Genomic DNA, 22,327 nt, shown 5'->3' with positions numbered 1-22,327 from the left:
AAACGGCTTTAAAAAAGAGCTATTATTACTTGGACTGGGCATTTTAATTATACATAGAACATATATAATGTAACATTCTTTCTCAACTAGTTATGTTTATTTAATATAAATTAAAATCACTCATACTTCATACACAAGTATATCCTTCATTAAGTCTTGACATTATGACTCAATACTAATAATCCCAGTTGTAACTTGCCGATATTGCTAGCCGCCTACTACCTATGTTATGTCTACGACTGAACGGCGTACCGAGGTCGTTTGATGAAGAAAGTGAGAACCCTACTCTGTACATCTACCCCAAAACCAACCGAATGCGGCATGGGTTATGGGGTAGTCTGGGGAAGGGAGTGTTGTTGGTATACCCTTGCATCTAAAATTGGACCTTACGTCTGGGGTAATATGCAAGCTATGTCAGAAAGGGGCATTTCTCTAGTTGCTCGCTCTCCGGGAATGGCTTTAAGTTGTGTATATATGTCAATGTTGAATAACATGTCTGCCTCAGCAGTAACTCAACAGCAACGTTTTTTGTTCTGTCAAGATGGCAAGCACACGGCAACTCGTTATTGCCACCAAGCTACAGGACAATGGCCCCTTCCACGTTTCCAACCTAACCCAGGAGAGTGCAGACAAACTTGCGCAGCTTCTGACCTCGAATCATGACAAGTATCACCTGAGCTATCACCAGTTTGGTCTTCACAGTACGCTTTCATAGCATTAAACCCTTCAGCTCCATTGCATGATGGCTACCGCCTCTAGTTACCAGCTCAAGGCAAGCTGATTTAGCTCTAGACCATATCCTTCACCACCTCCTGTGCATCTACGCTCTTGGGGCTACTCCGCTGCAGATGGAAAAAGCCTTCGACCTGAACGCTGTCTACCAGCTACCTTCGCACTACGCCAATTCAGGGCACGCACAGCAATTGGCTGACCCGGTCGAGTTCAAGAAGTGCCTCGGAGATTCCAAGTACTTCAATGACTACTTCCTCTTTTTCTGTAAGGAAATTGAGACCCACGGAATTCCAACAACGGTAAACACATTCATCTTTGGCGATGACGAGCGAGCTACCGACATGTTCGACAGATTTTTCGGGGGTAAGTCTTGTGTAGGATCTTGCAATGCTACCGCGAGAGCGGCTGACGTGATCCATAGGCTATCTGCACTGCATCATCCACCTTGGTTATGCCCTCGAATACATGCAACCGTTCTTGGTCGCTGAGGCACTAGCTTCAACCGCCGTCCATCTCCCTGAGCTCCATGATTTCCTTCTTCCAACTGAAAAAGTTGCACCCTCTACTGCAAGTGTCTCACAGGTGGAGATATTCGAGCAAATACGTGCAAACACGAGGATCCGCAGTGCAATGCATTATGACTATATCGACAAGATCAACGACGGTTTGATTGGTGAAGCCGGTGACGAATTATTCAGAGTAATCAGCCAGTGGAAGGTTTCGGTCGACGAGGTAGAAGTCAAGGCTACCGAGCTGTTCAACGCATGCGGTACGATCCCCCTCCCCCTGTTTCGATTCTTTTTGACAGGGACTGATATCATAAAGTGTACTACACGACTATGGCCCAACGATCAAATAAGCAGATTCGTTTCGATTTCATGCTTATACACACTGTAACCACAGCCACATTCCTTCCAGTTTATTTGAAGACGGATTGGATCAAACCCGAGTCAAAAGCTCGCCTCGTCGAGTGGCTTGGCCGAGCCAATCTACTGCTGTACGCTGAATGCGGTGCCCCAGAACCTCGTCCAGAGGAGCTCAAGACCTACAAGCCACTTCATCCGTCTGGGTGGGATGGTGTGTTCCAACGTGCCTGTGAGTATGAAGATGACGGCCATACGTCCAAGTTCGTGCGCGGAATTGCAACCGTTGCGTAGATGACGGAGCAGTGTGGTGAGAACTTGAGCTTCAAGCTCGCTCATCAAGAAGACTTCTTGACCATTGCCCATATGAGTAAGTCCATCCTGTCGCTAATTAATGGCTCAGAGTGAGGTTGGAGCTAATCCTGGAATTGTAGTCATTGACAGTGTGGAGAATTTCGACAAGTCTGCCGATCACGAGGTGCATGAGGTTCGCAAGGTGTCCCTTTACCCTCGAATCACAGAGCCCGAAGTGCAGCTTGTGATTGCTCGGTGGCCTAGATATGTCGGCTTTGAACAGGGTTGGCACCATGTGCCGGACAGGCAAGAATTATACCTGTAGATGTGAATTACCAGAGATCAGGAGCGTGAAGACACAGCGGCGGCAACAGCGAACCTGCGAAGATAAAGGGAGCGGCTGAGCATTCTAGTCTTTCAATTCATATCTATTCAGATACACTCTTGAATACCCGACATGTCGTCTTATTCTCCCTTTGGGGCTTTTTATTCTTGTGTACTTGGAGGCACATGGAATGACGGTGGCGCATAGACACAACAAAGATATCGGCTTTCGCTGATTTTACATAGGTAAAGTTCAATGTTACCAAACGCTATTCATCGGCTTAGGCTCAGGGAAACGGCACGTGATTAATCCGGCTGTTCTACTCTGGTAAAAGATGAGATTCCAAATCGGTCGTCCGTATTATTGGTTCGTTTATGGGGTGGATTCTATAACGTTACTTTAGTATGGCCCAACTTCAATCCTTCAATGCCGTGATTGTGCTAAAACAAACTACATATACTCCGTGACCCCTCCCCCGACTAGACTCCTCTATCTAATTATTGCTTTTCGTATATTCACAAAATCACCAGTTAGCAGCAAAATGGATTCTATTCTATATGCAAATGAAGTCGGCGAAGGACTTCCAGTTTTGATCATTCATGGATGGCAGATGCAGGGAAAGGTCGAGGAGCTAGACTTTGAGCCAATTTTCAGCAAAACGCCAGGACTTCGCCGCATATACGTGGACCTCCCAGGAATGGGCAAAACACCTGCGAATAATGTCAAAGATCAGGACGAAGTTTACCTTCGCCTGGTGCAATTCATTGACTCTCGACTTGGAAAGTCAAGATTTCTGGTCATCGGCTCATCATGCGGTGGTTACCTCGCACGCGCGATAGCTCACAAATACACTGAGCAAGTCGATGGGTTACTGCTACGCGTACCACTTATTGACCCAGATGACAGCAAGCGCGATCTCGATGCTTTCATACCTTTAGTTGCAAATGAGCAGCTTATGGCGACCATATCAGCCGAAGATAAATCACTTCTTGGAGATGTTCTCATCCAAACGCCTGCCTACGTTGCAAGTTTAAAGGCTAAATTTGAGAATGTCTGGGTTCCAGCAGAAAAGGCATCAGACAACAAAGTGTTGGATCCAATCCGAACAGATCCAAATCGATATCAGCTATCCTTTTCGTTGGACAATGAAGGTGCCAAGTTCTTTGCCCCCACACTTGTTGTATGTGGTCGACAAGACACCGTTGTGGGCTACCGAGACAGCCTTCGTTTGCTGGAGCTCTACCCACGATCAACTTTCGCTGTTCTAGATCGTGGTACGCATGGGCTTCCGATCGATGAGACTGGTGTTTTCGAAGCTCTTGTTCGTGATTGGATAACCCGAGTTGATGAATGGAGAGGTCGTACGGACAGATGAGAGAAATCGCCCATGTCAATTCTCTTACAGCAACTCTTACATCAACAGCAATCGCAAGTAACTGAGTCGGTCAAGACCTAAGGTTATAATCTTGAGGAATAGTTATAAATTGGTGAGCATTGCCAAAGCACTTATTTGGATTGTTTAGTTCCCTATCTATGCATAGATATAGAATAAGATCCTGTGGGGAGTAGGGGCTTCTAGTGGTACTTCTAAAGGGAGAATGTTAACAATAGGCTACTTGAAGCAGCGTTTGTCTCTCATGAAAGAATAATAGTATCTTAGGACTTCACATACCCTCAACCTTCGCTTATACGGTCACTGAACTTCATTTAAGCTTCTCCATGTACAGAATCTGTCCCCAAACCTTATTGCAGGATAGTAATATATATATCTATCACAGAAGGATCTCTTTCATCAATAGCCTAACAATCAACTATAAGAGGAGTAATTTGTTGATGCTACCCTGACTGAGAGAAGGGGAAACCAATTTTAGAGAGGAATGGGCTTATGAACACTACTATATATGTATTAATATTTGTGACTATGAAGTGACTTGCAAATCTATAAATGAAGCATCTTGACGAAAGCCATTAGAAGAATAAATAGAGGTACTGATCCTAACGATGGATATATCTAAGGCTCCTTCGAAGTTTCAGCCCAGCTAATAGACTCCCCATTCACGTGAGCAACTGTCTATTTCAGGATGTAGAAACTTCAGCCAATTCAGAAATTGAGCCTCCTAGGGGATATCAATGTCTGAGAGCTGAAGCAGCGTTTATACTAGCGTGACCTTGTCTGTCAGCCATGACAGGTCAACTGCTGAGACTCCCTTTTTGTGTGGATTGTAAAACTTGTTGATGCGTTGCGCAACCCAACCTGGATTTTCATCAGCTGGAAAGTGTCCAGCCTTAGGCACAATGTCCACCTCCACGTTGGTTCCGACCGGTGGCCACAGCTCATGCAATATCGCTGCAGTGCCTGCCTCACCACCCAATCCTAGGAACGGCATTGGCAAGGGATGCTGACGTATGGTAGAATTAAAGAATGCAGCATCAGCTCCCATAGTAGAGGCAGCAAAGGGGCCTAGCATGCTTCTGAGGAAGCCTGGTTTGTTGATACTGTCAACGACCTCATCCACAGCAGACAACGGGATTGAGGATGCGCCTGAATATGAGGTATGATAAAAGAACCATCCGATAACTTCACACACACGCCCTTGGATAAAGCGTTCGGCAGCCTCAGGCACGCTCCACCACGCCAATTCCCAGTTGCCATATGCATCCCAGTCATATTGAGGAGTCCACAGGCTCTCATAACCGAAACCTGGCAGTGCGTACTCCGAGACAGCTAACGCTTGAACCAGAGAAGGCTTCTTCGCGGCCAGTGCTACACCTGCGCCGACTCCCTTGTCGTATGAGAAGACAAATGTCTTATTGATGTTGAGGAAAGACAGCAATCCCTCAAGATCTGAAGCCATAGAAGACGCAGTATAATCTGCATTTGGAGCAAGACTACTATCTCCCATCCCACGATTATCAGGGGCAATGACGATATAGTGTTCTGCCATAGCAGGACCTAAGAGACGCCAGGTGATCTTAAAAACAAACTATTAGCCATTGAGAAAGGAGACTTTGATATGCTAAAACTTACACTGTGTTGAGGATTTCCGTGTACGAGAAGTAATGGAGGACCACTACCAGCATAACGGAAATGCATGCTGACATTCTTGAGTTGGACTCGGCCATGTGCCCAATCCTCCCAGGCCGGAACTGAAGCAGCAGTTGCCACACCAGTAAACAAGGCAACTGCCAGAGAAGCAGTGTTGTTAATGAGCATGATGGAAAATGTTTGAATTGTTTAGATAAAACGGCGTTAGAAAATACAGGTATGTGTTGCTTTTGAGACTATATGTTTAACGATGAGAACCAATCTCAATATCCAGAGACAAAACAGCTTATATATCTACGAAGATCACTAAACTTGCCATATTCAACATTGCTGAAGACGTTTGAATGATACTATCCCATTTACATAATATCATTGTAAGCAATCAATGTTTGTAATTACCTATACAGTTGACTCTAGAATGTCTAAGCAGTTCAGGTTAGGCCTACTAGTAGCTGTTAGGATTATGAAGAAACCGCTGATTACGACTCAATAGCGTATATTACAAATTTACAACTATTGTTTCCATAACGCCCGGACGAACGCCCGACGAAGTAACAGCTGGCTGTTAAAGTCTGGTAATGAGATCCGCAGTGTTGATAAAGGCTTGCGTGGAGATTCTCACTAGATACGAGGACGGCCCCTGCCCGCCCCTGGTCCGCACATGCATGCCACTAGAAATTCTCCGTTAGCTTCGCCCAAGGCTCGCTACGGAGCATGTAAATCGCACCCTATTCTTTACGTCATGTCAGCTTGTCTGCAACAGGGAATTAAATCTTCATACATCGGCATATTCTTTGTCTTTGACTCTGGACTGTTATGCTGTCCGGGTCGTTTATTCTTGATCCACAGTGTGACAAGTTTTCTCCTCTCTTCCAGATGAAAAAATGCGGCATATTCTTCATCTTGGAGTCACCGCTTATTTCTATGCCAGTTGAGTTTACGGTTCATTTAATAGTGGGTTTCAGAAACCTAGAAGCTAGGTAACCGAAGAGAAGCGTCAATTTTAAGCTTGGCTTTGTGGCTTCCAATGGAATCATGTCGAGAAGAGGCTCATTCTCCTTTCTTGAACGGCGTAAGAGACCAATATAGCCATTATTATATTACTAGCTGCGAAATAGTAGCTAGATAGCTGTTGTATTATTTCCTTAACTTTGTCACTCTTCTATTGTGTACCAGAACCCTGACAATGTCATCCTTTTGCCCATAACAATTTTGTCAACTATTGCGGATTTCCCTGTTAATCTCTGTTGATCGGCCTTATGTCTTCAAAACTGGTAGTAAATCTGATGACAATTACCGATGTAACGAGATTTCAGACTGTTGGGGTTATGATGTAGCATCTTTCACATAGACAGACCTCTATAGCCGACACACATGGAGGCGGAAAATTGATCGATAATAACTTCAGTTACCCTATTGTCTGCACGAAGCAAAGAAGTAGTTTGAAACAAATCTATGTCGCTAGTAGATGGGAAAGGGGGTCAGACTGCGAGGTGAAGATGCTGTGATATATAGTATTATCATAGAGCTGAGATTACTTTTCTAGTCCTTTCTACAATTTGACGTAGTTGTCGAATGACCAATGCGTCACTCGGAATACTCGGAATATATTCCCACTAGGTAGGTCATATTCCAAATGAACTACTCCTACGCACAAGGAAATGCACCAAAAAAGTTTTAGTAAATAGTGAAAGGAAAAGAAAATTGGTTATTTAACTTTTTATTAATAATCGTGCAGGATCTCTAAACATGTATTGGCCGTACTCAAGTGCATTCGGATCTGAAGGAAGCCGCCAGGATTGAACTTAACGGAAAGTCAAGTCACAACTAATTCCAAAACAGGTAATACATACCATCCGGTTTACTGTTCATGATTAATCTGTCAGACTATTGAAAAAATGCTAAACTTTAGTCAACTCAATCGCGGACTCTGTGGAATAAAAACTAAGCAATTTTGACTGCCTGAAACGAATATGGCTTATGCAGATTATGGAAATGCAGTTGCTTCCGTTTTTGGCATCACAAAGCATCCGCCGAAGAGTATATAAGCACCCCCATCGGTTGATGCCTTGAATGAATGAATGAATGAGATAAGAATAAAAATCGCTTCATTCAGCCCAGCCAGAATTCTCCCTTTTCTTCTCTATCATACCATTTCTACATAGGACAATTAGCAAAAATGACATTTACAAGCGGAACCGCAGTCCTTCTCATTGATCCTTACAACGACTTCATTCACCCTGAGGGTAAATGGTACGGCAACGTGAAAGAGAGCTTGGAGGCTACGGAAACAGTAAAGCATATGCGGCGACTGATCCAAGCTGCAAGAGCCGCGCATATCCCCATCTACTATTGCTTGCACCAGCAGTACAAACCGGGCAATTATGATGGATGGAACCGTATGACGTCGTATCACATAGGGATGAAAGAAGGCCGTGTGATTGAAGAAGGGAGCTGGGGAGCGCAGATTTATGAAGGAATGGAGCCGGACCTTGCGAACGGCGATGTGGTCGTATCAAAGCACTGGAACGCCAGGTGGGTAGAGCTGTCTTTGCTAACGCTCGTGAAAGAGCAATCAACTGACACAGACGTCTTCACAGTTCATTTCAGAATACCGACCTAGACTACCTACTGCATCAACGCGATATCACTAAATTGGTCTGCGCAGGTATGACTAGTAACCAGTGCTTGGAATGCACAGCGCGATATGGCAAAGAGCTGGGATATGATGTGACTCTGCTGTGAGTAAGCGCCTAATGTACAAAGCTTATCTGCGCTAACTTGACCATAAGTTCCAATGCGACGGCTGGTTTCACAATTGAACAAAAGGATGCAGCTGTCAAGTTGATCTGGCCTTTGCTCGTGGAGCGCGTCATGACCGTCGAAGAATGGGCTGATAGTATTGGCGCGCCAAAGCAATGATGGATGGGTTGGGGAAGTAGGGACATGGAGTTATATAGGATAAAGGATGTAGTGAGTCTTCTAGTCGTGTAAACAATGATTAACATTATTCCAATAGAACGTTACTTGCGCGGGAAAAAAATACATTCAGCTCCGTATATTGCAGCCCAATTCCGATTCCGGAGCTGTATCTAGACAAATGGGAAGTCACAGCTTCTTCATAGGGCGGATTCTCAAGCTATCGAATTATCACGGGGACATCAGTCAAGCAATTATAGTGGGATGTCCTTCGGCAGTTCATCTATTGGAGACAACCTATATCCTCCTATGCTAAATTGTTACAGTAAGCTGATGAACATCTACTTTCGGTAAATTACTCCGTGATATAGGAGAATTAAATGGCGACTGGTAAGGCTGAAAGGTTATTGGGATCCTGAATCATGGCGACAAATACAAATACGAGGAGCAAATGGGATTGGCATGATTCGGCCTAAAAGGCTCGATTCTATCAGCAAAACAAACTATGCTGAACTCGTATATTGAGACAGTAGTCAAATTGCCTGTAGAGGTTTAGCCGCTTTTGCATGGCGTGGAATCACCAAGAAGCGGCTGTCGCTACGGCTTAGCAAAGCGCTGAAGCTGGCTATACGTATGCCTTATTTTAATTTGTTTGTCGTTGTCTTCGTGTTGCAGTCATCCTCGGATAGTGATTTCTATCATTTGCATGCTACTTGAACGCTGATTTGCCGTCTGAACCTGGTAGTTTAAGCCGATACCAGATTCAGCTCACAAAACTGCCCTCAACTCAAAAGTCCTCGGCTGTTCTTCCCAGATTGCTCGTTGTATAAGTCGATCTCGATCCAAGCACCGATAATCCAGTTCAGCTTTGGTCAATTAGAAGATGAGTGGTGAAAGCTGGCCCACCACTGAGCCAACTACACAGAATGTTCCACAAAGGGAAAATGCTGGGACGGAAACCGGGGACAAGTTCCGGTTTATAACTTTTCAAGATCCTAACACAATTAAGTTGAAATCGATCCAGAGAGTCATTCGCAGTCATGGTGCCAAAAAAGCCTTGGAAGGACGCAAAAAGAAAGTCACTGAGTCAACTGGAAATTTCCGTCATTTTAAAACCGATAGGCTTCAGAACACCACCGCGAAGAGGCATAGTCACGATTACAAGGCGCCAGGCGATATTCAACAGCTCGATCCTTTTCGGTCACTTTCCATAAGCAATTCTACGCGACTTCAATCCCTTATAGCAAACAGTATAGTTCGTGGTTTATCCGGTTAAGTCCAATACTGACATATTTCAGAAACTGCATCCCAAGCCTTGGAACCAGTGTGCAACTTTGCGGAAACAACAGCACACCAAAAGTTCCATCGGCTATTTCATGACGGCTTCAACGATGCAGCTCTCTCAAATGCTATTATGCTCTCACTCTCATTCGCTGCAAATGAATATCATTTCACGCAGGAATGCGTCACTTTTAAGAACACCACTATTCGACACATCAACCAAAAAATTGGCGCTGCGCTTGACCCCAAAGCAGTTTCTCAGATGATAGGAGCCATATTGTTACTAATAGGAGTGGAGGTTAGTATTGTATACCCTTGACGTTTCATCGCTAAGAAGACTGCATAGTGGCGGCTCGGGAACAAACCACGAGTAGAGATGCACCTGACCGGTATTATGCAACTGTTAAATTTTTGCGACTCGAAGCTAATACACCTTCATGACGGCATTAAGCGGTAAATACCTGACCTAGAATTCACTCCACACGTTATCGAACACGTGTTCTAATCTCAACAGTGCAATCTTTTGGCAAGACTTGAATGCGGCCTGGATCATAGGCTCCGAGCGCAGGTTCAACCATAAAAATTTCCCGGAGCTTCATTGGGGTCGCAATCCATTTCTCTCCTCCATATATACCCTACCACCTGGATTCGAGCCATTAAAGCATGCTTTCGGAGATGACTTGGTCACAGTCATTGAAGACGTTTATGCTTTACAGCATTTCAGAGAGTCGTCAGACATGGATCTAGATGATTCAACTTCCCTTATCCACATGGATAATTATCAAGCATGGGTGGAGTCTCGCCTTTTCTCACACTTTCTAGCAACAGGTGAGGATAACGAAGTAGTAATATGCTGTATACTCACATTATATCTATGTGCTTATATGCTGTTTACGGACATTTGGGCTGGCCACTTCATACCATCCCATATATCAGCAAAGCTCTTACGTGTCTTGCGGCAGGTGAGAAGAGATGTTTTGTGGGAGGGCCATAAGGATGCATTGCTGTGGTGTATCATAGTTGGCGGCACCTTTGCCCAACTCGGAGTGACCAGGTCTGAGTATATACTGTTACTTCACCAATCTGGATACGATGCTATCTTCCCTGATTGGAAAGAAACAGAAAGCTTCCTAGGTAACTTTATTTGGTCGAACAAAGTATTTCACACGCCTGGGAAAGCGTTCTGGGAGGCATATTCTTTGCATTAATACTTTAATCATATTCGAACTTGGCCTAGTTGGATCACCAAATAGACTAATATATTGAAGCCGTATAGTTAACTTTGAGAGAAGATGCTCCATTTTCTGTATGTGATACGTGATATGTCCATCATCTCACAAGGATAGATCTTCAGTGATAATGTACCAAAAAGTGTAAAAAAGACGGATAATGCTCGACGAAGAAATTCGCTATTATTGTTATGTATCCCAGTAATGAGACGTGAAGGTATTGAAGGCAGTGACCAAGAATCGTCACCACAGCGGCATATTGTCTCAATGTCGGGAATGAACCAAAAGCCAGAGCCATGTGAAAGTTGCATACCAATAATATCTCTGGGTACAATTGGCGTAGAATGTGGAGTTGACACACAACTTGTTCCTACTATTATTAGTGAGATGGAGAACTAGATGTCCATGAACAAGATAGTGTAAAGATGTCGCCTTCTCCGGGCGGGCTGTATTGCTTGTTCTGGGTAGAGATGTAATGCCTGTTCTGGACGGGCACTTGACTCCGAGATTCTCAAGATTCTCAGACTCCCATAAACGACGCGACAGAGTTAAGCGACGTACACAAACGAGCTAAGCTGCCGAGGGCGAAAACGTTAAGCTAAGACGGAAGCGGAAGATTGATGCCAACGGAAAGATCCATAGCTAGATAGGTCAGTGTATCCCTGTCAACAAGGAGGGAAACAAGTTGAGAAGCAATATGCTCCTTGATGTAACTTGTGCAGAACAGGAGCCAAGCTATCTTTGTCAGCTCCGTCGCATTATCTAAGTAGCTATCCTTCAATAATTCCACATTGATGATGCAAACAACAGCTGATTAACTACAAGCATGCTAACGTTCAAATGTCGCGGCCACACGGAGAATATGCAGCGGGCCCGCTCAGGACCATGGAGTGAAGCATCTAAGCAAATGGAATAGTAATCACATATGCCTCTGAGTTACCAGAAAATTATTAATGTGAAATTACGAAGCAACACCAGGAACATGATAGCTATGGAAAAAATTCTATCTCGTGAGTCGTACAAGTGTCGAAAACAAATACACACTGTCTAGAAACCGTTACACTCAACCAGCGCCCCTCATTTTCCCGCTCAACGTCTATAGTCTGACAGCCTATCAAGCTATTTTATTCTAGGCGCATAGCGTCAATATTACTTCATAAGACCGGTACACAATGCCCGCTAGAAGGTTTCGCTAGTTGTGGTTCTAATACAATTATTTGTCTTTTATTGCATACTTCGATAACCAGTGACAGTGACAACTATTTACCCACTCAATCTATTCCCCATTTTCCCATTATACACTTGCTTAGCCTTGGTATCAGCTCCTGCATTCGTATCGGCTTAATCCCAACATCAAGTTAACCCTTGCATCGGCCTTCCAAGTCCTAAGCGAGCGCCCTGGATTAAACTTTTCATTCCAACCTCCCCTCCGGCTAGGCATATCTCAAAGTATTTGGAGTTACGTGAACAATCCCTTACAACAATAGCAGGGCAAGATGAATACTCTCTCTGTACCAGAGCTGAACCGGCAAGTTATTACGCGGTATTTCCAGGAGTTCTGGACCAATGGGAATCCAGACATCGTCGACGAACTTTGCGCCGACAATGTAACGGTTTTCTATCCCATGCATGGGCGAATGGTGGGCAAAGATGCTACTAAAGAGTGTTTAGCCAAGTTTAAGCAAGTTCGTCTACACATGACCGCCTCTCTCGGGCGACCTGACATGCTAACAGTACATGGCCCAATTAGGCGTTTCCCGACATTTCATTTAGACTGCTGTCTCCTTTTCCCTTGATTGCAGAAGACAACTACGTGGTTGCTCGCTGGTTTGGTGGTGGTAAGCATACCGGACCGGCATTTTACGATCTTCCTGTTGGAAGTCTGCCCGAGCCCAACACCGGTAAAGAAATGAGATTTTCTGGCACAACAATCTATAAGCTGGAGAATGGCAAAATTTTGGAAGAGACGGGAGAGGAGTCTGGTCTTGTCGCAATGCAGCAACTAGGATTCATTAAACTGAATGATGGTTTTGCTCCATGAGCTCAGTGTATACAGCTATATATCCCCCTTCGCCTATACCTGGAGAATATGTTACATATGCAAAACAAAACATAGTCCACTTCTATACAATGTGGAAGTGTAGCTCGCCATGAAATTAATAGACGATATGATATCATTAAATTTACAAAAATCGTTTGCCTCCCATCAAATTAGTCCCGCTAATAACTCATTCACCCTGTCATGTCCAATGCGTTGCAGTAGCTCTGCAAGCCTAGCAACAAAAAAGGCGCTGTGGTCTAGGCGTCGGCTCCTTGAGGCCGCAACGAAGTACACCCATGTCAAAGAGTTCTCTCCCAAGGAATATGGAGGAATCTTGCGCACAGTAACTTGAAGTTTGTCGAGCAATCTGTTGAGATCGTCGGAGGATGAATCCGAATCTGAGCCGCTGCTGTCGAGTGGACTGCTGGTAGTCGGTAGTGAGTATATATGGCAGGCTTGTGCCATGGCGCTTTCCATTGAAGAAAAGACTTCAAATAAATCTTTTTGGTTGAGCGACAGCAATTGTTTACCATCCGAGGCTTGGCGGTCTTTGCTCAAGAGCTTGTTAAACTGGTAAAGAGGACAAACAACTGCTTTCAAACTATGCCATCAAACATCGTGTTAGTGGAATCTGTATAGATTTGGGCACATGTAGAAGATAGTTCGTTACGTACAGCTGCACTTGGTCTAACAAGAATCGGCGTGTTGCCTTTTCGGTCGCATCGGTACTAAAGGGGCAGTCTTTGCGAACCCAGAATTCGGCAAGCTTCAGTAAAGCAGGGCACTCTCTGTGACCGCATATCATATCGTCAATCATCAGTCCCAGGATTGTAGCGAGAGGCGCAGAAGAATCTGTTTCTGGTCGTGCCGAGATTTGTCTTAGTTCAGCAAGCGCCGTTGATCTGTAGTTGAGTCTGTCGACCATGGATTTGGAGCCTTGGGTGATTTGTATATGGCTGGCAGATGCTGCCAATATGGAGCTTCGAACCATCTGATGCTTAAAGGCAAGCGGAAGAATGTGCTTGGAATAGCCTTGGTTGGTCGATTCCGTCACGTCCAGTGTGGGAATGACATTCTCATAGACTGAACAGGCGGTTAGCGAACAACTCCACCTAGAACAACATAGCATTGCGACGTACAATTTCTCAGTAGAAACTCTTCTGAAGCATCTTCAATGTTAATGTGTGGTATCATATCCATACTGGGATATAGCATGGACTGTTGGTGGTATGTCTGCCACTGGTACTCGTCGCTCATAAAGAAGGCCGGATCATCGATAGTTATTTCAACGCTAGAGCTTGATACCGACCAAAGGAATATACCAGGACCAAACTGTGATATGTGTTGTAGGTTTAATACAGGTGTGTTGCCTGAGTTGATCAAGGCCACGGCACACTTCTTCCAGTTGGTAGCGATTTGATTCAGGCGATCACCCTCTGCTCGGAGACGTAGGACCTCTTGTTCAAGCGCATCCATGTAATCCTTTGTTCTCTGTCTGTGGCTCCTGTGATAAAGTTAGCATTTTAAAAATGATTCAACAAAACTGAATCATAACATGCCTCTGTGCTCGTAAGATCTGTTGCTTCCTCCTTTTCGGCGGCTGGCCCTTTTCGGGCGCCGCGGTATTAGCCACAACTCCATCATCAGGTACCAATGGAGGCAAGAATGAAAAAGTGCCCAAGATGTTTCTCTGGCGACTTTTTATAGAATTGTATGAGTTTGTATTCTCCATCTTGACCACGGCAGGTTCTGGTCTGAAGCTGTCGCTACTTGGTGTTCCTTCGTAGATGAACATCGGACAATCGGCTTATTAGCTCTTCTAGGACGGATCATGTGACTTGGTCGGGCGCGAAAGCTTGCTATTGTCAGCTTTACCAAAGCAAAGTTTTGGCTCGGCAGTTGTAGCATTCGAAGGCCCTAGTTATCGGATACGAAGAGCAGCAAGGACGTGAGGAATATCGCCAAAGAAAATTGTATATTGCGGCGGCTGTTTTGAGAGATGGTCAGAGAGTTGTATTCACGATAGGCTATGTGGGTGACCCAACGTCTACTTGCACAACTGACTCAGGGATCCAGACAAGCTTATACCGGGATCTGGGCCACACTGTGTTAATTCACAGCAATTCAGATGACAAATGCGTATTGCCTAAACGAGCGCCCTGCTATGACAGCATTTGACGCAAAACATTCCGGCAGCATATCCGGGATGGTGGCTGCATTAATCAGCTCTAAAGCGTACGGTCTTCTCGGTAGCTCATGTGGGATTTGAAATCGGAACATTTTGCAGTTTACGCCCAGTCCTAGCGCATAGTAGCATTTCACAAGCCCTTCTGCCTAAAAGAGTCGAACGATACGAAGCAAGAGGAAATTCCGCTTCTCCATGGAGACTCAGCAATGCGTTAACTATTCTTCATTCTTCCTATACACTATGTCTGGTCGTATCTTGGCCAATCGGCTCAAGTCTACCCTCTATCTCTTACCACACCGACTCGAGTCCATTCACGCCCGATGGCTTATCCGCCTGGGTTGTTAGTCGGACTCCATGGCGGAGTCCTTCCTGTGGGTTGTGAATGTCAAAGTCAGAGATGGCAGTATGGGCTGTGACGCGGTTATCCCACAGCGCGACTGTGCCCTCTTCCCACTTGACACGGACCTGGAAATCCTGTCCAAGGGCGATATGCTGTGATTGAAAGGAAGCAGTTAGCGATGTGAATACAATGTGTCGGCAAATTGTGTATCCGATGCTTACGTTGAACAGGAGCTGCAAAAGAGCATCCGACTCCTCATGGTTGAGGCCAATAATGCGCTTAGTGAAGCCCTTGTTGACAAACAGAGCCTTTTCACCCGTCACCTTTGAACTGATTGTTAGCACCACACATTTATGTCTCAGTTTATTACACGCGACTTACTGGGTGAACCCTCACAATGGGGTGCTCCGACTTCACCGGCTCCCGGCGGACAAACTTTCCATCACGGCGGGCATTCTCTGCCTGGTTGAAACCGCTGTGTTCAGCACGCAGGCCCTCAAGAAGAGTCTTGATTGGCTGCGACAAGCGAGCATATGCTGCGGTTTGCGATGCCCATGCGGTATCGCCACCGGTTGGAGGAACGGACAGGAGGGTGAGAATGGTAATTCCGGGTGGCTGATGTTCGTACGAAACATCGGAGTGATACCCGGTAGTTGTCAGTCTTTCCCTTCGCTGTCGTGCCCGATATTCGTTGTCTGGACCAAGGTAGATGTTGTGATACTCGAGGTGGTCCTTGACATGAGCTCCAACGGGCTGAGAAGTCGGTCAGTATTTGCATTGTCACATCCATATGAAGCTACTAACATGAACGTGCAGTGGGCCGAAATATCTCGCAAACTCTGTCTGCTTCTCTGGTCCAATATCCTTGAAATCTTGCCCACGGAAGATGACTACACCCCTCTCTGCAATCAGCAGCGCAAGTTCGTTCTTCTGCGTGTCATTCAATTGAGACAATTGAAGGCCTCTAATCTCGGTACCGATAACTGGTGTGATTTTGGAGACCTTGAGCTCCGGGTTGGCGCTGGACAAGAGAGCAGACTTGGCTTTGTCCGCTGCGAGTCCCCGATCCGTGAACTCGAAAGGCTGGATCGGGTCAAAGTGAGTCTCTTCGTCATAGACGGGGAGATATTCGTGATAACGATACTTTGGACAAAGAGTTAGAATGTGTGCTATCATTGAAGTTAAGTGGTGATAGCTGGTAATATATATTACCTTCTGGTGGATCGCATCGTCATATGCGAGAGTGAGTTTCCCGACAGCAGTGCCTGACTGCGTCACTGTCTTTGTTGTTGACATATTGAATTAGAGCTGAATTTACCAACGTACAGGTTGACCAAAGTACGATAGATGTATATCGTTATGTAGCGACGCTCCAAAAATCCGATATCATCGAATGAGCAATGTCACCCATTATATAGGCCCGACAGAGACATGATATGAGCGTCTTCCGGTCCCCTATGTTCGGAACATCGGCACCTTACGTCAAGATTTCCGCCGATGGCGGCATACCAAGTCTTAATCGTGATCGATATCCAATATGGTGAACTGCGGGGTTGGTCAAGTGTGGTAAGTAAGGGAAAGCTTGCAACAGGCGTTTCGTATGCGATAATCACGCCTTGCGCCTACCAAAGATGGCAATCGTGGGGGGTTTGAGCTGTCAACCCCGGATCCTGATAACGCTCCAAGTGGGTTTTGTTCGGGCATCTTTCCAAAAAAACGGATATTATTGACCTTATCAAGTACTGAATACTTGCGATAGCATGGACTATCAATGGTGTTGCAGGAAGATGAATATCGGCTAAAGCTGATTCGCGAGTCGTGATTTAGACCAAGATGACGACAGCGGGATGCTTCACAGAGAGCAGTCAAACCAATTGGCTAGATGCTTACTAATGAATGAAATGATACAATTAAAAAACGATATTGCATGCGAATGGCCGACAATCCGATGCGATATTAACCCCGTTCGCCATTTCCGACATGAAAAAAGGCTGCCACGGAAGTCTAGGGTTTACTCTGTGCTAGCGAGACGAGACCTTCATCTTACTATCCAACCGAGCAAGGAACGAGACCCATGCAGAAGCTATTTGCACCGGAGTGAAAGTAAAGCTATTGGGTTCATATTGTCTGACAGTAGTCTTTTATTTCTCACGATTGAAGTACTGCCCGCAGCTGGAGAATTCATTAATGGTGGTGACCAGATATGACATGGGTCCTCAAACACTATCCGTCCATTCGTATTTATGCTCTCCGTCGATTTCATTCAATTGCGATTTCCTCATAGCGATTTTTCATGTGTCATATTTAAATAAAATTCATGGATGCCACTTGAATGCTTTTTCTCATCCATATCAAGCCTCCCAGCGAGTTTATACTGGTTGACTTGAGAAATTCCATTTCCAAGAGATCTCGTGTTTGGGAGTTTTTAGTTTTTTCGGACAGAAGCTGGTTGCTACACAACATTATACCATACATATAAACATGGGTGAGATGTGTCTTTGCTACCAATACAACTTACGAGGCTAAAGCGGGTAGCAGTATCCCCAAGCAAGACGGATGCCAGTATAGCCTGAGGGGGTCAGCACACTACAATAATATCAAGAAAATATTTCTTGAACTTGTTTCAAGTAATATATTATATGAATCCAATCTTGTAGAAAGCTCTCCCCTAGAGTAGAAGATGGCAAGCTGAGCCAACATGAAGAATAACACACCGATATTTATGATGCAATAAACGACGATGTGAGATCAATCTCAATTTTTATATCCATAGCTAGAGGAATCATTTTCTCTTATTCTCCTTTTTCAAAGAGGGGAGGGGGGTTGCCTGTATCATGTATGCGATATCACTGATCTACACCATTCGTATATGGGAAGATTCTCGTTGACAAACTCACCGTCTAAATGTTACTCGATATTTTGAATCCTTCACGGGGGGGTATTTATTTGGACCTCCTTTCCAGAATACAAGGATTATCGAGCACTCCCTTTGTCACCGACTCAGGAGCACGAAATTTGCACTTCTAGTATTGTTAAGAGTCTGGACACAAGGAAGAGTAGAGAAGCCAAAGAGGTAGGAGTTTTGAGTTCCTGCTGCTATCCCACAGCCAGGTAGCAGATAATGACGATATTTATCTCTGATATTTTTATACAAAGGGGATTTTCCTGTCTTTTATATTCCTTTCACAGGCCGCAGTGGTTTAGTTCAAACTCATCAGCTCTCTTTCACCCTTCTCACAGCGAGGGCTTGCGTAGGCCTCTGACAGAAATCTTTTGTTTTCACAATATGTTTTAAGGCTTCTTCTTAGCTATATCATCTTTCGTATTGTTACTATTGAATCGAGGCTGCGAAATGGCGGCACGGTATAAGCTGTAGTGGGTATTCCGTCTGATGGTCCCACTTCTCGAAGCAGATACCGGAGAGGATCCCGCATTATTATGCTAACAATTGAAGATCGTCTAAGTCAGTAAAATACCATCTGATATTTCGCGGACTTTCTTGGCATCATTGACGCTTTCTTTAGAGATATATAACGTAGATGTTCACTTCCTAAGCATGACCTGACGCCTCCGTATATGTATCTAGCTATTAGGTCAGCGTTTCTACCGAACTATACTAGACAGCATTTTTTCTCGTCAATATAAACAACATCCTCTGTGTCTAATATAATTTGGATACTTTCCTCTCTTGACCCTATAACATGCGTGAATGCGTATGATGCACAGCGACATGACAGATGATTTGACGTACCATAACGTCATAGTCAAATTCACTGCTACCACGGTCAATAGTTAGGAGAAAGAGCACCAACGGAGACACAAGATCGGTTCATAGGATTATAACTAATTGACCAGCAAACCAGTCCTACGTCCTAGCCAGTAGGAATACAAGGAAGCGACCCATTTATTCCAAAGCCGTGCCTATCGCTCACGCGCGAGGGCCACATATTTTACATCGAACATTCGTGTGCAAGATACGCTGACATTTGCTTTGACATGACCAATAACGGCCCTTTACACGGTTCTTCTGGAAAGCTTACTTGCTGAAATGAGTCGGGCGAATAGTGGTGGCTATTTGCAAATCTTACCCGTTTCGATACAAGTAAAGTGCTGGGTGAGACTAGCAAATGATCGGCAACGGGAACCTCCGAAGAGAAGCCTTCGCCCAATTTGACGGGATTTGAGAAAAGAAATGGCGGTTATGATGAGCCGCGATAACACAAATATTTAACAAAGCAAAGAATAATCGTTTTCAATGCTGATTCACCTGCTGGTAAGCAGCCCAAGTCTCGGCACACCTTCCAAAGTGAGGGACATTGTTTGGAGCCAAGGCCCGAGAAATGTGGGAATACGGATCCGGGAGGTGGGGTAATGGAGAAAACCGCGGACTGAAGAAATGATGACGTTGTTGGTGGTGACATGCATCACGAGTATCTGGGAATAGCAGGCAATTACTCGTAACCTGCATGTCTTGGAGCCTTTGGATTGTCCCAGCGGTTGAGCAATGAGGCCAGAAAAGACGGTGATAAAAAAGCAGATCTATTCATCCTAATAGACAGACACTCGGGATGGTGTGATGCTTAACCTTATTAACCACGGCTACAACACACATCAAATCGTTAAGTAATCTTAGTAATGTATCCAGACCATAGGACGCTGGTATCGAAGAGAGGAAGCTCCCGTTCTCCGCATGAACCATGACATCATGGCCTCTTCATTTCGCAGCCTATCCGGCTATCTCCTGATTGCCTGGTGAAGCCACTCTCGATACTATCCAGTCCTTCTCTGCATCCGGGCACCCTGCGTATCCACACGGGCAACGCCACTCTTGGTTCCGCGAATCCCAAGGCGTGCCTGGCTGAGGGACCAAGATGAGGAGAAGGCAAAGGAAACTCAATCAGGGCACATGCAACCGGTTATCTATCCTCTTCGTTTCACATTCCACGTTCCACTTGTATCCTGTCCTCATATAAATAAAGTAAGGGTATCCCGTCAGCAGCCGCTCCCTCCTGATTCCCGTCTCACCACCCACCATTGAGATTCTATCGCCCACCAAACCTACAACACATCACAAGTATTACCGCCCATCATGCCTCAGACTATTCCCACAGCCAGTCGTCTCACCGACCTCTTCAGCTTGAAGGGCAAGGTCGTTGTCGTCACCGGAGCTTCCGGCCCCCGAGGCATGGGAATTGAAGCTGCGCGTGGTTGCGCCGAGATGGGCGCCGACCTGGCCATCACATATTCGTCCCGCAAAGAGGGCGCAGAGAAAAACGCTGCAGAGCTGGAAAAAGAGTATGGCGTCAAGGTCAAGGTGTACAAGATCAATGTGAGCGAGTACAAAGACGTTGAAAAGTTCGTCGATCAAGTGGTTTCCGATTTTGGCAAGATTGATGCCTTCATCGCCAAGTATGTTTCCCTTTATTATCCCCAATGGATGTGATCGATCAATTGCTGACATTTCTTCTTCCCCTTTGCCAGCGCCGGTGCGACAGCAAACAGCGGAGTTGTCGATGGCAGTTCTGACGACTGGGATCATGTTATCCAGATCGATCTGAGCGGCACTGCGTATTGCGCAAAGGCCGTCGGCGCTCACTTCAAGAAGCAGGGTCGCGGATCCTTTGTCATCACAGCTTCAATGTCTGGCCACGTCGCAAACTTCCCTCAGGAACAGACCTCATACAACGTTGCCAAGGCTGGCTGCATACATCTGGCGCGCTCTCTGGCCAACGAATGGCGCGATTTCGCCCGAGTCAACAGCATCTCGCCCGGCTATATCGATACCGGCCTATCCGACTTTATCGATCCCAAGACACAAGAGCTATGGAGGAGCATGATCCCAATGGGACGCAATGGCGATGCTAAAGAACTAAAGGGCGCGTATGTCTATCTCGTCAGCGATGCCAGTTCATATACGACCGGAGCCGACATTGTAATCGACGGAGGATACACTACCCGATAGATAAACATTCTTCTTTCCTCTGTTGTTCGTTCTAAACTTTCCTGTACTATAATTATAACTTTTTTCGCACCAACAGAGATGAGACTTTGATCAAGGGCTTTCCAACCTCCCTGTGTACAATTTGCCTACCTGCATGTGAGATAAAAGCGTTGAGTCCCGCTTATGAGACTATCTCCCTGTATTTCTTAGGGCGTACCCTTTCCCCCTCTAGCCCTTGGAGGTTTTGCCCTCGTATCGGTGCGACGTACCATTCGAGGCTCTGTGATGAATCGTGGTAGCTGCATCTTACTTCTATACTACTAGACTATGTTGCAAATATGACCCGATGCCGGGAGTGATGCCGGGGTTTGGCATTTAGCCGTCGCTGAAGTGCCGCGGGCAAATTGTCATGGCACTCATAGCTTTACAGGGTTCAGAAGTACATGGGATGAGGTCACACATTGTGAGCGGCCGAAAATAAGCAAAGACAGGCAGAAGCAAGACGCTGCAGGATCAAATGGATACCATCATGTCATGTCTTAGCTGCATTAGACAAGTCCAGCTCTAGACTCCGAAAACTCCGGCCTATTTCTCTGTCGCCCTCCTCACCAAAAACCCCCTTGCTGCTGCGCAATTTCTCGTCACTTCTTCCCCGCGATCTGGGCCGTCGTTCCCCCACCGATGGATCTAATTCCCAACCTGGGCCACTGACAGAAGTACCCGACAGTAGTGCGATCGCCTCTTCGGCTTCGTTGTGGCGACGGTTCATCGGAATTTAGGACAAGTGCCGCTTATTAGTTCTTTGACGGTTCTTGATCAGATGATTCTGGTACAAATACGCTTCATGAGGGGAACGGTAAATGTTTTGTGAGAGAGGACCAGCATTGTTACATTTACAGGACTAAAAAGGCCTTCGAAGATGGAGAAATATGATCAACGCTGATCAGCTGTAGAACAATAACCATGTCAGTTAAATTTATGCATACTACTCCTCATACTAGAGCAATTGGCTTTCAAGCTTCTTCTATAGCCTATATGGGTATTTGTCGCTCCTTTCCAATTTCTCCTTCTTCCACGATACTTTTGTCTTTCCTCGAATAGTCCTCCAAAGTGCTCCTTCTCCCGAAC

The 22,327-nt window shown here is 45.5% G+C and overlaps 9 protein-coding genes across 9 annotated transcripts; 6 read left to right on the top strand and 3 right to left on the bottom strand.

The window, feature by feature from the left end:
• Nucleotides 1-541: 541 nt before the first annotated feature.
• On the top strand, nt 542-2,214 carry M431DRAFT_4233 (hypothetical protein; the record flags this gene model as incomplete). The annotated part of the gene is made up of 6 exons (XM_024915047.1): nt 542-701; nt 793-1,095; nt 1,154-1,501; nt 1,558-1,862; nt 1,926-1,965; nt 2,030-2,214. 6 exons carry the CDS (start codon nt 542-544, stop codon nt 2,212-2,214), a joined length of 1,341 nt encoding a protein of 446 aa, XP_024776840.1.
• Nucleotides 2,215-2,653: 439 nt separating this feature from the next.
• M431DRAFT_506895 (hypothetical protein) lies at nt 2,654-3,988 on the top strand. Its single transcript, XM_024918878.1, has one exon. The coding sequence runs from the start codon at nt 2,756-2,758 to the stop codon at nt 3,587-3,589; it is 834 nt and encodes a 277-aa protein (XP_024776839.1). The 5' UTR covers nt 2,654-2,755; the 3' UTR covers nt 3,590-3,988.
• Nucleotides 3,989-4,367: 379 nt separating this feature from the next.
• M431DRAFT_4231 (hypothetical protein) lies at nt 4,368-5,428 on the bottom strand (the record flags this gene model as incomplete). The annotated part of the gene is made up of 2 exons (XM_024915042.1): nt 4,368-5,186; nt 5,243-5,428. The coding sequence occupies 2 exons, from the start codon at nt 5,426-5,428 to the stop codon at nt 4,368-4,370; spliced, it is 1,005 nt and encodes a 334-aa protein (XP_024776838.1).
• Nucleotides 5,429-7,204: 1,776 nt separating this feature from the next.
• M431DRAFT_82038 (hypothetical protein) lies at nt 7,205-8,182 on the top strand (the record flags this gene model as incomplete). The annotated part of the gene is made up of 4 exons (XM_024923109.1): nt 7,205-7,260; nt 7,454-7,795; nt 7,861-8,001; nt 8,053-8,182. Coding segments are annotated over 4 exons (669 nt in total), but the record flags the coding sequence as incomplete, so codon positions are not given.
• Nucleotides 8,183-9,062: 880 nt separating this feature from the next.
• On the top strand, nt 9,063-10,668 carry M431DRAFT_493636 (hypothetical protein; the record flags this gene model as incomplete). The annotated part of the gene is made up of 5 exons (XM_024917141.1): nt 9,063-9,107; nt 9,150-9,429; nt 9,478-9,758; nt 9,807-9,913; nt 9,975-10,668. 5 exons carry the CDS (start codon nt 9,063-9,065, stop codon nt 10,666-10,668), a joined length of 1,407 nt encoding a protein of 468 aa, XP_024776836.1.
• A 1,255-nt stretch (nt 10,669-11,923) lies between these two features.
• On the top strand, nt 11,924-13,119 carry M431DRAFT_140111 (hypothetical protein). The gene is made up of 2 exons (XM_024912604.1): nt 11,924-12,374; nt 12,440-13,119. Exons 1-2 carry the CDS (start codon nt 12,186-12,188, stop codon nt 12,728-12,730), a joined length of 480 nt encoding a protein of 159 aa, XP_024776835.1. The 5' UTR covers nt 11,924-12,185; the 3' UTR covers nt 12,731-13,119.
• M431DRAFT_480747 (hypothetical protein) lies at nt 12,896-14,206 on the bottom strand (the record flags this gene model as incomplete). Its single annotated transcript, XM_024915900.1, has 3 exons — nt 12,896-13,331; nt 13,405-13,813; nt 13,870-14,206. The coding sequence occupies 3 exons, from the start codon at nt 14,204-14,206 to the stop codon at nt 12,896-12,898; spliced, it is 1,182 nt and encodes a 393-aa protein (XP_024776834.1).
• A 1,000-nt stretch (nt 14,207-15,206) lies between these two features.
• Nucleotides 15,207-16,554, bottom strand: M431DRAFT_493633 (hypothetical protein; the record flags this gene model as incomplete). Its single annotated transcript, XM_024917140.1, has 5 exons — nt 15,207-15,410; nt 15,480-15,581; nt 15,640-16,011; nt 16,063-16,401; nt 16,471-16,554. 5 exons carry the CDS (start codon nt 16,552-16,554, stop codon nt 15,207-15,209), a joined length of 1,101 nt encoding a protein of 366 aa, XP_024776833.1.
• Nucleotides 16,555-19,877: 3,323 nt separating this feature from the next.
• On the top strand, nt 19,878-21,264 carry M431DRAFT_506891 (hypothetical protein). The gene is made up of 2 exons (XM_024918877.1): nt 19,878-20,667; nt 20,740-21,264. The coding sequence occupies exons 1-2, from the start codon at nt 20,348-20,350 to the stop codon at nt 21,218-21,220; spliced, it is 801 nt and encodes a 266-aa protein (XP_024776832.1). The 5' UTR covers nt 19,878-20,347; the 3' UTR covers nt 21,221-21,264.
• Nucleotides 21,265-22,327: the final 1,063 nt, after the last annotated feature.

This window comes from Trichoderma harzianum (genome assembly GCF_003025095.1).
Source record: "Trichoderma harzianum CBS 226.95 unplaced genomic scaffold M431scaffold_4, whole genome shotgun sequence".
NCBI classification, from domain to species: Eukaryota; Fungi; Ascomycota; class Sordariomycetes; order Hypocreales; family Hypocreaceae; genus Trichoderma; species Trichoderma harzianum.
This window is presented reverse-complemented; position numbering and strand designations above follow the sequence as displayed.

Bases quoted from the DNA above. Each gene is read 5' to 3' on its own strand.
- M431DRAFT_506895 (XM_024918878.1), top strand. From the start codon at position 2,756: ATGGATTCTATTCTATATGCAAATGAAGTCGGCGAAGGACTTCCAGTT.
- M431DRAFT_140111 (XM_024912604.1), top strand. From the start codon at position 12,186: ATGAATACTCTCTCTGTACCAGAGCTGAACCGGCAAGTTATTACGCGG. The intron at 12,375-12,439 runs GTTCGTCTACAC...TGGCCCAATTAG, and splicing joins GTTTAGCCAAGTTTAAGCAA to GCGTTTCCCGACATTTCATT.
- M431DRAFT_506891 (XM_024918877.1), top strand. From the start codon at position 20,348: ATGCCTCAGACTATTCCCACAGCCAGTCGTCTCACCGACCTCTTCAGC. The intron at 20,668-20,739 runs GTATGTTTCCCT...CCCCTTTGCCAG, and splicing joins ATTGATGCCTTCATCGCCAA to CGCCGGTGCGACAGCAAACA.